The sequence below is a fragment of the Callorhinus ursinus genome, unplaced genomic scaffold (assembly GCF_003265705.2).
Source record: "Callorhinus ursinus isolate GAN/ISIS: 27379988/994484 unplaced genomic scaffold, GSC_fseal_2.0 scaffold18, whole genome shotgun sequence".
Lineage (NCBI taxonomy): Eukaryota > Metazoa > Chordata > Mammalia > Carnivora > Otariidae > Callorhinus > Callorhinus ursinus.
Genome location: NW_027397080.1, coordinates 11,935,902 through 11,951,328, shown reverse-complemented (window position 1 = coordinate 11,951,328; position 15,427 = coordinate 11,935,902). Strand labels below are relative to the sequence as shown.

Below are 15,427 nucleotides of genomic sequence, written 5' to 3'. Positions count from 1 at the left end.
ATATATATATATATATATATATATATATATATATATAATTTATTTTTTTAATTAACATATAATGTATTATTTTTTTCAGAGGTACAGGTCTGTGATTCATCAGTCTTACACAATTCACAGCACTCACCATAGTACATACCCTTCCCAGTGTCCATCACACAACCACCCCATCCCTCCCACCCCCCTCCCCTCCAGCAACCCTCAGTTTGTTTCCTGAGATTAAGAGTCTCTAATGGTTTGTCTCCCTCTCTGGTTTCGTCTTGTTTCATTTTTCCCTCCCTTCCCCTGTGATCCTCTGTCTTGTTTCTCAAATTCCTCATATCAGTGAGATCATATAATACTTCTCTTTCTCTGATTGACTTATTTCACTTAGCATAATACCCTCTAGCTCCATCCACGTCGTTGCAAATGGCAAGATTTCATTCTTTTTAATGGCTGCATAATATCCATTGTATATATATATATATATATATATATATATATATATATATATACACACCACATCTTCTTTATCCATTCATCTGTTGATGGACATCTAGGCTCTTTCCACAGTTTGGCTATTGTGGACATTGCTGCTATAAACATCGGGGTGCAGGTGCCCCTTCGGATCCCTACATTTGTATCTTTGGGGTAAATACCCAGTAGTGCAATTGCTGGGTCGGTCGTAGAGTAGCTCTATTTTCAACTTTCTGGGGAACCTCCATACTGTTTTCCAGAGTGGCTGCAGCAGCCTGCATTCCCACCAACAGTGTAGGAGGGTTCCCCTTTCTCTGCATCCTCACCAACATCTGTCATTTCCTGACTTGTTAATTTTAGCCATTCTGACGGGTGTGAAGTGGCCTCATTGTGGTTTTGACTTGTATTTGCCTGATGCCAAGGGATGTTGGGCACTTTTCCATGTGTCTGTTGGCCATTTGAATGTCTTCTTTGAAGAAATGTCTGTTCATGTCTTCTGCCCATTTCCTGATTGGGTTATTTGTTCTTTGGGTGTTGAGTTTGATAAGTTCTTTATATAGAGTTTGGATACTAGCCCTTTATCTGACATGTCATTTGCAAATATCTTCTCCCATTCTGTCGGTTGTGCCGCGACAAGAATATATAATCTACGTGCTGTTGCCCCTCTTCTGGTTGTGTCCTTCTTCCTCCCCTCTCTGTAGGTCCTGGGTGCCTGACTTCCCTCTCTCTCAATGGGAGAGCTCCTCTGGATTCTGTCTCAGGCTCCCTTTCTCTTGTAAACTCTCCCTCCTCTTAGGGAATTTCATCTCCTCCCACCACTGTAAATACCATCAGTATTCCGCCACCTCCCACGTTTTGATCACCAGCCCAGACCTTATATCTCCAGCAGCTGCCGGGATCCCACAAGACGCCTGGAACCCGGTGTGTTCCAACGCGTTCACCATCTTCCCCTTGGAGAAGGGCTGCTTGGCCTGCTGGGCATGGAGTCAGACAGCCCCACCAGCCAGCCACCACCAGGCTTGCCGGCCCTGCCCCCAGATCACCTCTCCCCCATCTGTTCCCTCACCCCGGACGATTGTGACCAGTCCCCCCAGAATCTTCTCGGCCCTTCCTGAGTCCGTGTTCACATGGTAGCCAGAGCGATGTGCGTTTAAACCCTGCAGTTAAAGTGCAAATCTGACTGTGCCATTTCCCTCCTTGAAACCCTTCCAGTGGATTCCCTTGACTCGCAGGATGAAATATAAATCCACATCAGCCATCTTGGTCTCCCTGTTGGCTCTGCCCACCTCCCTGCAGCCTTATCTTCCCCCATGGTGCTCCCTCTGCCCAGGCCACTCCAGTGTTCCCTGTTCCTTGATCAGGCTGAGCACATTTCTTCCTCAGCCCCTCAGCACAGACCGCTTCCTGCTATCAGAACCATTCTTTCCTTCCCTCTGGGCCTGGACGAGGCCTCCTGCGGAGCTCAGCTTAACTTTCTGACCCTCAGAAAGGCTGTGCTTGGCTCCTCGCATCCCGGTCCCCCATCCGGCTCTCTAGTATCCTGTGCTTTTTCCTCAGGGCTCTGCGTTTGTAACTTCTTCATTATTTATCGCTCATTTGTTCTTACCTATTTTTCCCACTGCCTGAAAGTTCCACAGGGTCAGAAATTTGTCTACTTTACTCACCACTTGTTTTCTTTAGCACCAGGACAGAGCCTGGCATCTCAGTGGATGCTCAAGAAACACCTGTCAGCTCAGCTTCGAGGCTGAAGTCTCCATCACAGTACTGTGGTTAAGAGCTCATGTGCTGAAGTCTGACAGTCCTGGGTTAGAATCCCAGCTGGGCCACTTAGTCACATAGCAGCTGTGTGACTTTGGACAAGTCACTTCACCTCTGAGCCTCTGCTTCCTGCCTCATAAAATTATCATGAGGATTAAATAAAGAGGTACATAAAATATTTAATGCTATGGCTGGCATATGGAAGTCCTTCAGTGAATAACACTAGTTACTGTGTAAGTGTTTCTAATCAGAGCTAAATCACAAGCCCCAAATTGCTACCGTGGCTTCCTCCTCTTACCTCATTTGGTGAAGCGGGGAGCAAAAGTGCATTTGCACATCCACTCAGACTCAGGCACTTTGGAAGCCAGCTGTGAGGGCAGCGATTCCAGCTTCGTCCCACTCTGCTGCTTACTGGCTGTGTCTCTGCAGGCAGGTGGACTTCTCTGAACTCAGTGTGGTCCTGTGTAAAGTATGGCCAATGCATACCTCACAGGACAGTTCAGGCATCACGTGAGATAATGCACGTAAGTACCCCGCGCTGAGAACTTGCTACATTAAAATTAGAGTCTTATTAGAAACTCAGGATGGCTAAAGATGGCCCTGTGTCTCTCACGGTGTTTCAGAACTGGCTTCCCCTTGACTTCCTGCCCTCCATCATCGTCAGACTTGAGTTTGCAAGCTGGGTCTGTCTCTTCCCCGCTGCGTCGCCTCGCTGAGTACCAGTTTCCTTCTCTCTAGAGCGGAGCCCGTACCCCTCTGGCAGGGTTACTGTAAGGAGTAGATAAAGTAGTGAATCCAAAGCAAGGGTTCACAGACAATGGATGGTCACCAGATCCAGGCCACTGCCTGATTCTGTCAAGTTTTTTTTTTTTTTTTTTTTTTACTTGAGAGAGAGAGAGTGAGAGAGAGCATGAGAGGAGAGAGGGTCAGAGCAAGAAGCAGACTCCCCGCTGAGCAGGGAGCCCGATGCGGGACTCGATCCCAGGACCCTGGGATCATGACCTGAGCGAAGGCAGTTGCTTCACCAACTGAGCCACCCAGGCGCCCTGATTCTGTCAAGTTCTATCGGATCACAGCCACGCTTGTTCACTCATGCACCCTGTCTGGCTGCCTTAGTGTTGAATAGGTGTCACGGAACCTATATGGCCGGGGTGTCTCGGGGGTGGCTCAGTCCGTTGTGTCTGGCTCTTGGTTTTGGCTCAGGTCATGATCTCACGGTTGTGAGATCAAGCTCCACACTGGGCTTTCTGCCTGGCATGAAGTCTGCTTTGGATTCTCTCTTCCTGTCCCTCCCCCTCTGCCCCTCTGCCTCTCTCCCTGCTTGTGGCTTGCACATAAGCTCAGAGGTGCTCTCTCTCTCCCTCTCTCTAAAAATAAATAAAATCTTAAAAAAAAATAAAAGAACCTATATAGCCCACCAAGCCTAAATAAACTATTTGCTCTCTGGCCCTTTATAGAAGTTTACAGACATCTCATTCAGTGCCTGCTTGTGGTAGGTGCTCAGGGACAATGGTTGCTCTCATCATCATCCTCGTCTGTACCATTAATGCAGCAATCGGGTGGGACGGTGTTCTGTAAAAGGGAGGAAGAGAAGGCCTTCCCGGAGGGACGGGAGGGGCTGGCCAGAGTCACCCAGCACAGCGCCACACGCACAGCAGGCCTTGGGATGTGGGATGACCTGTGTCAAAAAGACTCTTGGTCTGGTGAACTTTCCAGTACATCAAGGAATACTTTTTTTTTTAAGATTTTATTTATTTATTTGAGAAAGAGAGAGTGAGCGTGCACAGGTGGGGGGAGGGGCAGACAGAGAGGGAGAAGCAGACTCCCCCCGCTGTGCAGGGACCCTGAGATCATGACTTGAGCCGAAGGCAGATTCTTAACCAACTGAGCCACCCGGGTGTCCCCATCAGGGAATAGTCTTTATTTATTTTTTAAAGATTTATTTATTTATTTGACAGAGAGAGACACAGTGAGAGAGGGAACACAAGCAGGGGGAATCGGGGAGGGAGAAGCAGGCTTCCCGTGGAGCGGGGAGCCCGACGCGGGGCTCCATTCCAGGACCCTGGGATCATGACCTGAGCCAAAGGCAGATGCTTAATGACTGAGCCACCCAGGCACCCCGGGAATATTCTTTAAACATTAAGTCTGCCAGGAAAATGTATCAGGTGCCTATTGTTAGGGCTATCATGACTCCATGTAATGTCTTTGAGTGAATTAGAAAATGTACCCCATCCTTGAGGCACTTATAATGAATATACTGATTTTGTGAGACTGAGATGCTTTACTGCCAGGAAGTCGTAACAAATATAAAAATCTACCATGGATTCTCTGTGAATGGGACCTCCCTCCCCTCAATTGTACAGTGCACCACCTGCACGGCTGTCTATGGCAGCCTTGTCTGTCAAGGAATGGTGAACTGGCATGAGTCCTGATTTTCACATATCTGTTGTGTACAAATGAGGCCCACTTCTTAGGGACCTCCCCCTGCATAGCTATGACTCTGCCCCTCATTTGTGCTTCCTCGACTTCTGTGGGCCTGGTAGGCCCTGAGCCTCCTCACCATCACCTTTGGGACCCCACAGGCAGAGATGGAGTTGGTCCAGCGTATTGGCGTCCCTGCCAGTAAGATCGTCTACGCCAACCCCTGTAAGCAAATCGCACAGATCAAATACGCTGCCAAGCATGGGGTCCGGCTGCTGAGCTTTGACAACGAGGCGGAGCTGGCTAAGGTGGTAAAGAGCCACCCCAGTGCCAAGTAAGCAGAGAACCACTCGTGGGAAGGGCTGGGCTGAGTGTGAGGGCAGAGGGGGAGGGAGGAGTGGTGCTGGAGCAGAGGAGCCTGCCCTGGACCCGGCCACAGTCCCAGGAGTCTGGGGCGGGTGCTCCTGGACCGGACCCAGTGAGCCGGGGCCTGATGAGGGCCAAGGCAGAGATAACCATGGCAGCCCAGACAGAACAAAGCTGGTGTGGTATTCTGGGGATCAAAGTCACAGGCTGAAGGAGCAAGAGGAGGGTGGTCAGGAAAGCTGCATGGAGGAGGTGGCCTTCGAGGTGGGCCTGAGGAGGGAGTAGAATTAGCGGAGCGCATCAAAGCACAGAATGCGAGGGGGTTGGAAGCGGCCGGGGGCGTGTGAGGGATGAGCGGAAATTTGGTGTGGCCGGAACAGACCTGTGCGAGGGGTGAGGGCAAACATGATTGTGGTGGGTCACAGTCCCAGGGCAGGGACCTGATGCACATGGGCTTTGGCGGGGCTCAGGGCTGGACATTTTACTCTGGCTGAGGCTTTCACGCGGTCGCCTGATGCTGTGGGGGGCTCCAGGGAGGCCTCCTCGGGGTGATGGGGAGGCTGGGGGGGCCACTCTGGTTCACCCAAAGCAGCTTCCATTTTGTCAGTTTTACGTGATTTGGGGGTTCTCAATATGACTGTATTTAAAAAAATGGTTCCCCTCATACAAGAAAATTTGGAAAAGCCTGGCCGGTGTAGAGGCTGATTCGGAGGAAGTGGAGCTGCCAGGGAGAGCTGGTGAGGTCGGGACCAGGGCAGGGGCTGTGGGGATGGGCCCAGGGACGTTTAGAGAGGGGATTGGATGGGCCTCGGAGGCTGACTGGCAGTGCAGGGGCAGGAAGGGGTGAGGGCCCGGTGGGGTGGGCAGCTCTGAATTTATACCCTTGTTCTCGGAGAGGACATGGTTGGGGTTGGGGGGGGGGGGTCCACGCGGCAGAGGTGCGCTGTGTGTCTCCTCAGGATGGTTCTGTGCATTGCCACTGATGAATCTCACTCCCTGAGCCCCCTGAGCTTCAAGTTTGGAGCGTCGCTGAAATCCTGCAGACACCTGCTTGAAAATGCCAAGAGGAGCCACGTGGAGGTGGTGGGGGTGAGGTGAGTGCCTGGAAGCTACACCAGCCCTGTCAGGCCCACTGCCTCTTTCCCAGGAGTGAATCAATTCTCTATGAGACCTCCCTCAGGGCCTCCAAGGAAGGCCTGTCCCTGGGCCTAGAATCCTGCCATTGGAGAGTTTCCTCTCTTTGGAAAGAAAGTATGGAGTGTCCCATTGCCTCGACCCCATGGTTCCCCAGAAGATCTTGTCCCAGGAGGCCCCAGGAGGTACCTGGCTTTGCAGGAGTTATACCAACTTATTATAGGCCAGAGGTCGTGTAGCCACATCTTTGCTCGCAGGGATAGGGACGAAGTCATGATAATGACCTAATAGTATAGCTTTTATTTATTCTGTGCTTAGGATATGCCAGGCACTGTGCTAAATGCTTCAGGAACATTATCCCACAGCCTTGTGGGATCTTATCCCCACTTTATAGATGGGGAAATGAAAGCACAGCGCTGACTGAGAGGAATATACGGACCTGGCTGACGTGGGCCCAGCTCTTCATCCCAGAGGGCTTAGCCCCAGTGGCAGCATGACGGGATGGGAGGGACACCAAGTGCTAAGGGACCTTGGATCTAGTCTCTTGTCCACTCCTCACTTGCCCCGTGACCCTTGGCAATGCATTTACCCTCCGGGGCCCTCAGTCACTATATCTGCAGAATGGGCATGATGCCCATTGTGCCTGTCCAAGGCTGCTCCTGGCGGGGGCTGAGGCGGTGGCACCTGGGGCCTTGCATGTAAGCCGAGGGTCTTCCGCCCTTCCCAGTTTTCACATTGGCAGTGGCTGTCCTGACCTTCACGCCTACACTCAGTCCATCGCAGACGCCCGGCTTGTGTTTGAAATGGGCGCTGAGCTGGGCCATGGGATGCACATCCTGGACCTTGGCGGTGGCTTCCCTGGATTGGAGGGGGCCAAAGTGAGATTCGAAGAGGTAACTGGGGTCAGAAGTGTGGTACTGGGCTCTGCGGGAGGTGGGGTCGGCATACCCGGCACTGTTGAGTGGGTCCCAGGCACTGCATGCTGTGCTTGCTGCTTTACCCGGATCATCTTATTATTAGCCCCATGTTACAGCTGAGCAAACTGAGGCTCCTCGAGGTTATGTCACTTTCTGAGTCTACGGCCGAGCTGGACACACATCCAACACTCTCTGACTCTAGTCCATGCATGTATTTGTTTAACCAGGCCTATTTGTATAAGTCCTGAAACTCTCTGAGGGCCTGGCATGCTCTGTTCTCCCTCCAGGTGAGCTGATGAGAAATAAAGCCCACCTTCTGTCTGCTGCTTTCCATCTGAGATGAAATCAAGAAAAATGTGCCCCCGCAATTCCCATTCCAACCACTAGGGGTCGCCTCTCCCTAATAAGAGCCAGGTCCGGGGACATCCATATCTCAGGACTGACCCTAAGAAAATAATCCCCCACAGACGCAAAGAGTTAGCCTCAAAGATGAGCTTCATAGCAGTGTTCATAACAAAAACCCAGTGGACTTTCCTGGTCCATCTAACACTCGGGAAGTGGTTAAATTATGGTACATTCGTATGACTCCCATGTGAGATCATTCAGAGTCTGTTGAGTAGAACAGGTTATAAAGCATATGCATAGCCTTATCATGTTTATAATAAAAAATAGTGTTTGTATAGAAAAAGAATTAAAGGAACTACTCCAAAAAGTTAACAGTGATTAACAATCTGGATGATAGAATTGCGGGTGATTTTGATTTTCATTCTCTGTATTTTCTGTGAAAAATGTGTCATTTAACACTTTGGCCATTTATGAAAGATCTACATCAGGGCTTCTGGAACCTGAGTACCAAGTATTACGTTAAGAACACCTCTTCCCGTCGTGGGGGTGTTGAGGAAGGTGATTTACACAAGCATAAGGGTCTTGACCCAGCTCCGTCTGCCTCCTACGTCAGGAAGCCTGACCGGCTGTCTCCAGTCCCCAGTCTGGGGCCTTAGTAGCTGCCAAGTGCTTCTTTCTGAAATCGAAGAAGCTTTCAAGAAATAGACTTGCAGGGCGCCTGGGTGGCTCAGTTGGTTAAGCGACGGCCTTCGGCTCAGGTCATGATCCTGGAGTCCCTGGATCGAGTCCCACATCGGGCTCCCTGCTCAGCAGGGAGTCTGCTTCTCCCTCTGACCCTCCCCCCTCTCATGTGCTCTCTCTCTCTCAAATAAATAAATAAAATCTTAAAAAAAAAAAAGAGATAGACTTGCAGCTATAGCAAGTCCTCAGTATGTAAACCCCCCATTTCACACATGCATTGTCCCCCATCCCTGTCCCACCAGATTGCTTCTGTGATCAACTCAGCCTTGGACCTGTACTTCCCAGAGGGCTGTGGCGTGGACATCCTTGCCAGGCTGGGGCGTTACTATGTGACTTCGGCCTTCACCTTGGCAGTCAGCATCATTGCCAAGAAGGAGGTTCTTCTGGACCAGCCTGGAAGGGAGGGTAGGTGCCAGGTGGGCAGCAGAGCCCCGTTTTTTCCCAAAGCTAGGGACAGTGGCTGGCTGAGCAAGGTCTGGTTTTAGGGGATGGGAATCTGGAGGATGGATCCTTTCTTTAGGGAAACTTACAACCAAGTCCCCTTACCCCCAAGACACTTATTTAGTGTTAGTTTTTCCTATGCATGTTTACATTTTATGAAGATTGAGATCAAAACCACCTTAGGGAGAACAGATATTTTATTAACCCATTGTACAGATGAGAAAATTGAGAGCCAAAGAGAATACAAGTGAATTGCTTAATAGTAAAAAGTAAAGCCTGCATTTGACCCCATGCCTGTCTCCTCTCCAAAGTATAGGCTCTTACTCATCCTACTGCTGCTCATAACATAATGAAAATAATTAATGACAACTTATATTTGTCTAAGTCTACTTGATAGATGACAGAACATAGGCCTGGAGAGGTTGAGTCACTAGCCCAAAGTCACATAGCTGGTGAGGGGCAATGCCTGGATTCAAGTTCAGGCCGGGCTGACTCAGGGTTCTCTGCCCACATTGCAACATCAGCGCTCATCCCTGCCCTTCCAGAGAGATCAGTCCTTCCAGCAGCCCCTTGAGTGAGTGGGGTCAGGGGCTCTGATCTTGGAGCCTTCTGTTCCAGGGTCCCAGGCAGGAGAGCTGAGGTGTGTCTTCCCCTGAGAATCCATTTGGAGGGGTGGTGGGCTCCAGGTAGAATGTCTTTGTGTGTGTGTGTGTGTGTGTGTGTGTGTAGAGATGACATTCTTCTGGCTTCCTTTATAAATCTAAAATTACCGTATTAGTCCAGCCGGGAGGCCTGGTTTCTCATTTCAGTTCATGCATTGCCCCGTGAGGGGGCTGTGAAGGGGGTTTACATACTGAGGACTGGCTATAGCTGCAAGTCCGAGCGAGTGGCTTAACCTCTTGGGGTATCGAGTTTGGGTGGGCTGCTCTTTGGCCTTTGCTGGGGCTTCCAGGGACTCAGATGCAGGCAGGAAGTATGTCCTGTGCAGGGGTGCTCAGCTGCAGGGATGAGTGTGCACCACGTGAACCTCATGTCATAGGAGGCAGCAGGACCCACCCCATAGCTGAGGAAGGGGCAGCCTTTTTGCTTCAGTTACCCATCATCCTTGCTGAGCCTCCCATTGTGCCAGCGCCCCACTCCCAGCCCCTCACACTGCTGTTTGTGCTGCCCCTGACCCCTCCCCTCCCCACAGAGGAAAATGGCTCCACCCCCAAGACCATCGTGTACCACCTCGGTGAGGGCGTGTATGGAATCTTCAACTCAGTCCTGTTTGACAACATGTGCCCTACCCCCATCCTGCAGAAGGTGAGCCTACCCCACGTGGGCATCTTTTCAATTGGGTGTGTGTGTTTAAATAACATTCTGGGGGTGTTTTTATCTCATTTTAAAAAAGTAAAACATATTCATTGTAGAAAATGGCGGGATGATGAAGATCATCCATAATCCCACAAGGTAGAGATAGACTCTTTGAACATTAGATTTCTTTTTAGTCTTTAAAAAAATGTATTCTATTTTTAAAAATAAAGTTGGATTGTATTGTTTTGTAACTGCTTTTTTCCACTCAATTGGGGTATAGCTCTTTCCATGCCGTTAGCTAACCTTTGACAACATGCTTTTTGAAGACTACATAGTATTTTAACCCATCTAACCTAGTAGTTGGTTTGCTATTTTCGAGCATTGTGAATATATCTATCTTGACATCCATGTCTGATCAAGGCCTGGAGTGAATTTCTAGAAGCAAAAAGAAACAGTTCATCTTTAATGGGTTTTTCCAGGGTGACAAGGGAATAGGAATGGACAAAGAGGGGAAAGAAAATCAGACACACCATTGTAGTTTCGTATCTCCAGGCCTCTGTTGTGTGGCCCCTTTTCTGGAAGGGCACTGCAGTGCCTAACGGGCACCCAGATCATCATGAGTGTGTTTTTGTTTTTCTCTCTTTTTCCATCCTGTCTAGTTTTTAAGACCCACTCAAATGTCAGCTCCTCTTTGTAGCTCTTCCTGCCCCTTATCTATCACAGGCAGAAGGAGGCCCCCCCCACCTCCAGCTGCCCATGCCATGACTTGATCATGTCCTCGTTCCATAGCTGGGTTGTTCAATGTGGTTTCCTCCAGCTAGTCTGAGTAAGCCTCCCTGATGCGCTCAGAAATTCAGTTTTCTGCTGTGATGCACCGGTCCTACCTGCATTCTTGTGGTTTCCCACATCCTACCGCACTGAGAAAGGACCAGGTTGGCCTAGGCCAGCCGCGCCCCAGGTCACACAGCAGGCGGTAGCTGCTTCCCAGGTCCTGTCCCCCTCCAGACCCCCTCCACCTTCCAGTGCCCCTCTTCCTGTCACATGCTGTCCATGACCCACTCTGCATTCCCTTCATCAGCAACTCAGATGAGCAGGACTGTGGGCCCAGCTCATTACCACACCCCCCATCCAGGGTCTCCATTTTGATTAATCTCCAGTTGGTATTCCTGCCTTGGACACCAGGATGTTACTGACCCTCTTTGTGATCAGCCCTGTTCCTCCTCCGGACGCTGTTGAAGTTTCATACTTTGGGCTGTCAACCACTTACCAGGTCCAGCCATGTGACCAGATCCAGGGTTGGGCCCCTGTCTGGTGGTGGAGGCAGTTGACAACACACACAGTAAATTAGTTGCAGTTGTGTTGGGTGTGTGTTAGAGGGACCCAGCCTGGCTGGGGGTATCTGCATCTTCTTCCCCAAGGAAGGTCCCCTTCACGAGTCATGGTGGCAGCTTTGCATCCCTGCTCTTCATTCCCTAGGACTTTGTGTTTGGACCTCAGGCACAGAAAGTCCTATTAAACATAATCAATCCTTGGTTCAAAGTATACTTCTTATCGCTGGAGCCTTCCTGGCTCTTTTTTGTTTTCTTTCTTTTTAAAAATTTAATAAACATTTGAGTACTCTCAGTATGCAAAGCCCTATATTGAGGCCTGCACAGGACGGTAGGTGAGACAGAATTGTCTACGCTCTGGAAACGCAGTCCTGCTGGGTAGGGGTGTGTGTGTGTGTGCGTGCGTGGGGTGAGCAGTACACAGGCTACAACAGTGTCATGAAAAAAGCACAGAAAACTACAGAACAAGTGTTATTGGAATTTTTTCAAAAATATTTTAATATATTTAAAAGGAAAGGACTTGAGAAAAATCATAATACCATTGTCAAATCAAAAGTGAACAATTCCATAGTATCCCCTGTCATCTTCCTCATAAATGGTTTTTCTAGTTGCCTTGCTGAAATCAGCAGCCAAAAAAGGTCCACATACTGCATTTGGTCGATTGTCTCTCTCTTAACCTATTGGTTTCCCCAAACTCACTTTTTTTTTTTTTAATTATTTGTTGATGAAACTGAGTTGTTGGTCCTAAAGTTTCCTGCATTCTGGATATTGCTGATTGGTGGATTCCCTGGATTTCCTTTCGGTGTTATCAAATATATTATTCCATGCCCTGTATTTCTTTGAAACTAGATAGTTAGATTTCATGGTTTCAGTAGATTCCTAATCAGTTTTGGGGTAAAAAAGTTTCATGGGAGGACTTGTCTTTGTTTTTTGTTTTGTTTTGTTTTTTTTTAGTGAAGTAAGCGTTCTTTTCATTTTACCATTTTACCACCTCATTCCTTTGTCTCTTCCCGTGCAAAGTACCCACGATTTAGACTTACCTGTTACCATTTTTTTATATAGGTTTTTTCTTTTTTTTAAATATAGTTTTTTTTTTCTACTGTGGTAAGAACACTTAACATTAAGATCTACTCTTGTAACCGATGGTTAAGTGTGTGATCCTGTACTATTAGCTACAGGCTGTGGTATAGCAGATCTCTAGAACTTGTTCATCTCGTAGAGCTGAAACTTTATGTCCTTTGATTATCAACTTCCCATTTCCCCCTCCCATCAACCCCTGGCACCCATACTTCTATTCTTTGTTCCATGAGTTTGACTATTAGATACCTCATATAAATGCAAGCATGCATTGTGTGTCCTTCTGTGACTAGCGCATTTCAGTTAGCATGACGTCCTCAGTGTTCATTCATGCTGCTGCATGTTGCAGGATTTCCTTCTTTGATAAAGGCTGATCATGTTCCATTATATGGATATACTGCATTTTTTTAATCCATTCATCCATGGACATTTAGGTCTTGGCAGCTGTTAATAGTATTGCAACAAACACGGGAGGGCTTAGCCCTCTTAGAGATCTTGATTTCAATTCTTTTGGGGGAATACCCAGAGGTAGAATTGCTGGATCACACTGAATTTTTTGAGGAAGCACCATCCTGTTTTCCACGGCATCTGCATCATGCTGCATTCCCTCGGGCAGCATACCGGGGTTCCAGTTTCTCCACGACCCTGTTACCACTGGTCGTCTTTTGTGTTTTTTTTGCTAACAGCCATCCTAACAGGTGTGAGGTGACATTTCACTGTGGTTTTGACTTGTATTTCTTTTATGATTAATGATGTTGAGCCTCTTTTCCTGTGCCTGTTTGCCATTCGTATGGCTTCTTTCACGTAGTTTTGTCACATCAAAGTTTATTTCTCAGTGTATTTATAATTTGTTTTTGTTTTTGTTTTTTTTTTACTTTACAAAAAGGCTGTTCTAATGATGTAAACTTTTTGGACTTTTTAAAAATTTTTTTAAAAAGATATTTATTTATTTATTTATTTTAAAGATTTTATTTATTTATTTGACAGAGAGAGACACAGTGAGAGAGGGAACACAAGCAGGGCGAGTGGGAGAGGGCGAAGCAGGCTTTCTGCTGAGCAGGGAGCCCGATGCGGGGCTTGGTCCCAGGACCCTGGGCAGATGCTTAATGACTGAGCCACCCAGGTGCCCCTATTTATTTATTTATTTGATAGAGAGACAGCCAGAGAGGGAACACAAGCAGGGGGAGTGGGAGAGGGAGAAGCAGGCTCCCCGCTGAGCAAGACTTGATCCCAGGACCCCGGGATCATGACCTGAGCCGAAGGCAGACGCTTAATGACTGAGCCACCCAGGCGCCCTCCTTTTTGGACTTCTTAAAAAGCGTGCTGTCACAGTCTAAGATGCACCACCGCTGCTGTGTGTACCTGGGCTGCTGTTTCACCCTGTCGGTGAGCATGCTGCGGCCGGTTGTCCACTCTCCTCTCCAGGTGCTGGGCTGTTTCTAGGTCTTCACTACTGTGAGATCTGCCGCTCTGAATATTCTCGTTTGTGACTGTGTGGAGTCGCTGGGCATAGATAGGGCACATGATTGTTCCGCCTCATGAGACAGTGCCAGTTTTCCAAAGTGGTTGTACCACTTGGCGGTCCCCCGGGAGAGGCTGGGTGGATCCACGTTTTCCCCAATGCTTGGCATTGGCAGACTTTAAACATTCTCCCGATTGAATGGATGTGAGATGGTTTCTCCTGTCTTGATGTGCATGTCCCTGATTACTAATGAAGTCGGATATCTCTTTGTACATTTATTGGACATACATATTTTCTCTTCTGTCAGAGACTTTGTAACCTTCCCTTCCGTTACTGCCCTTCGTGTCCAAACCTCTCCAGCCAGCGGCCTGCGCTCACTGCCCTTGCTCCCTCAGCTCTCATTCCCTCTTCAAACCTTTCCAGTGGGATTTCGATCACACAACCATACAGAAGATGCTCTTGAAAGTTCCTTGCATGTGGCCAGCCCAGAGGTGGCACTTCTGTCTTCAGCAACTGATCTTCCTCCACCTTCATGCTCTTGGCTTTGCCCTCTCCTCTGTCATTCTTACGTTGCCTCTCTGGCATGTTCCCTGTGGCTTCACCCCCTGAATGTTGACTCTCAGGCCTCCACTCGTAATCTTCTTCTCTGCCTGCACGCATTTCCTAGGTGAGCCCTTCCAGGCTGAGGCTTTCAATATCTCCTACAGTCTCATCATTTTCAGATTTATTTCTCTGGTCTGGACCATTCCCCTGAGCTCCAGACTCGTGTATCCACCTACCCACTTGCCATTTCTACTGGATGTCTCACAGGCACTCAAATTTAACTTGTTCAGAAATGAACTCTTGATTTCCAACCCAAACTTCTTCCTTCCCACAGTTTTCTCTCAGCAAACAGTACAGCCAGTCAGCCAGCTGTTCAAGCTGTAACACTTTGGCATTATTCTCGATTCTTGCTTTCTTCTCTTCCCACACGCAGTTCACCTGCAATTTTTCAGTCTAATTCCAAAATACACTTGGAATCCATCTAATTTCTTCCCTGCCACCATGGCAGGGTGCAAGATGCCATCACCCCTTCCTGGGCTAGTGTGGCAATCACTAACTGGTCTTCTCGCCCCGACTCCTGCCTTCCTACTATCTATTTTCTACAGTGTAGACACAGTGATTTTTTAAAATACCCAAAGATCAGGGCGCCTGGGTGGCTCAGTTGGTTGGGCGACTGCCTTCGGCTCAGGTCATGATCCTGGAGTCCCGGGATCGAGTCCCACATCGGGCTCCCCGCTCAGCGGGGAGTCTGCTTCTCCCTCTGACCCTCTTCCCTCTCGTGCTCTCTATCTCTGATCTCTCTTTCTCTGAAATAAATAAAATAAAATCTTTAAAAAAAAATAAAATAAAATACCCAAAGATCATATCTCTCCTCTGCTTAAAACTTTCAGTGGCTCCCTGTTACTCTCAGGATAGAATCCAGACGCTTCACCCTGGCTGGCAAGGCTCCTGCCCACATCTTTAGCTGCATCTGTCCCCACCGAGCCCCTCACTCACCTGCCCCAGTCCCAGTGGCCTCCTTTCTGCTCCTGGAACACCTAAGCTCCTTCAGCCCTACGGACCATTGTATTCACCTGCCCGAATGCTCTTCCCCTTGCTCCTGAGGTGATTTCCTTATTCTTTTCTGATATGTCTTAGGTCAG

General features: G+C 48.6%; 1 protein-coding gene across 7 annotated transcripts in view; it reads left to right on the top strand.

Annotated features, from left to right (window-relative positions):
- The window catches only part of AZIN2 (antizyme inhibitor 2), a 44,196-nt gene that overhangs the window by 6,468 nt on the left and 22,301 nt on the right, over nt 1-15,427 (top strand). For 6 of the 7 annotated variants that reach the window (XR_012381303.1, XM_073902972.1, XM_025856288.2 and 3 more), the window contains 5 exons: nt 4,797-4,969; nt 5,961-6,095; nt 6,863-7,028; nt 8,381-8,543; nt 9,772-9,884. Coding sequence is in view for 6 of the 7 variants with exons in the window: in XM_073902972.1 (XP_073759073.1) it covers nt 4,797-4,969; nt 5,961-6,095; nt 6,863-7,028; nt 8,381-8,543; nt 9,772-9,884 (750 nt within the window). In the remaining variant the exon portion in view is untranslated. The remainder of the gene's footprint in view (nt 1-4,796; nt 4,970-5,960; nt 6,096-6,862; nt 7,029-8,380; nt 8,544-9,771; nt 9,885-15,427) is intronic. The other variant, XM_073902973.1, reaches the window with a different exon arrangement.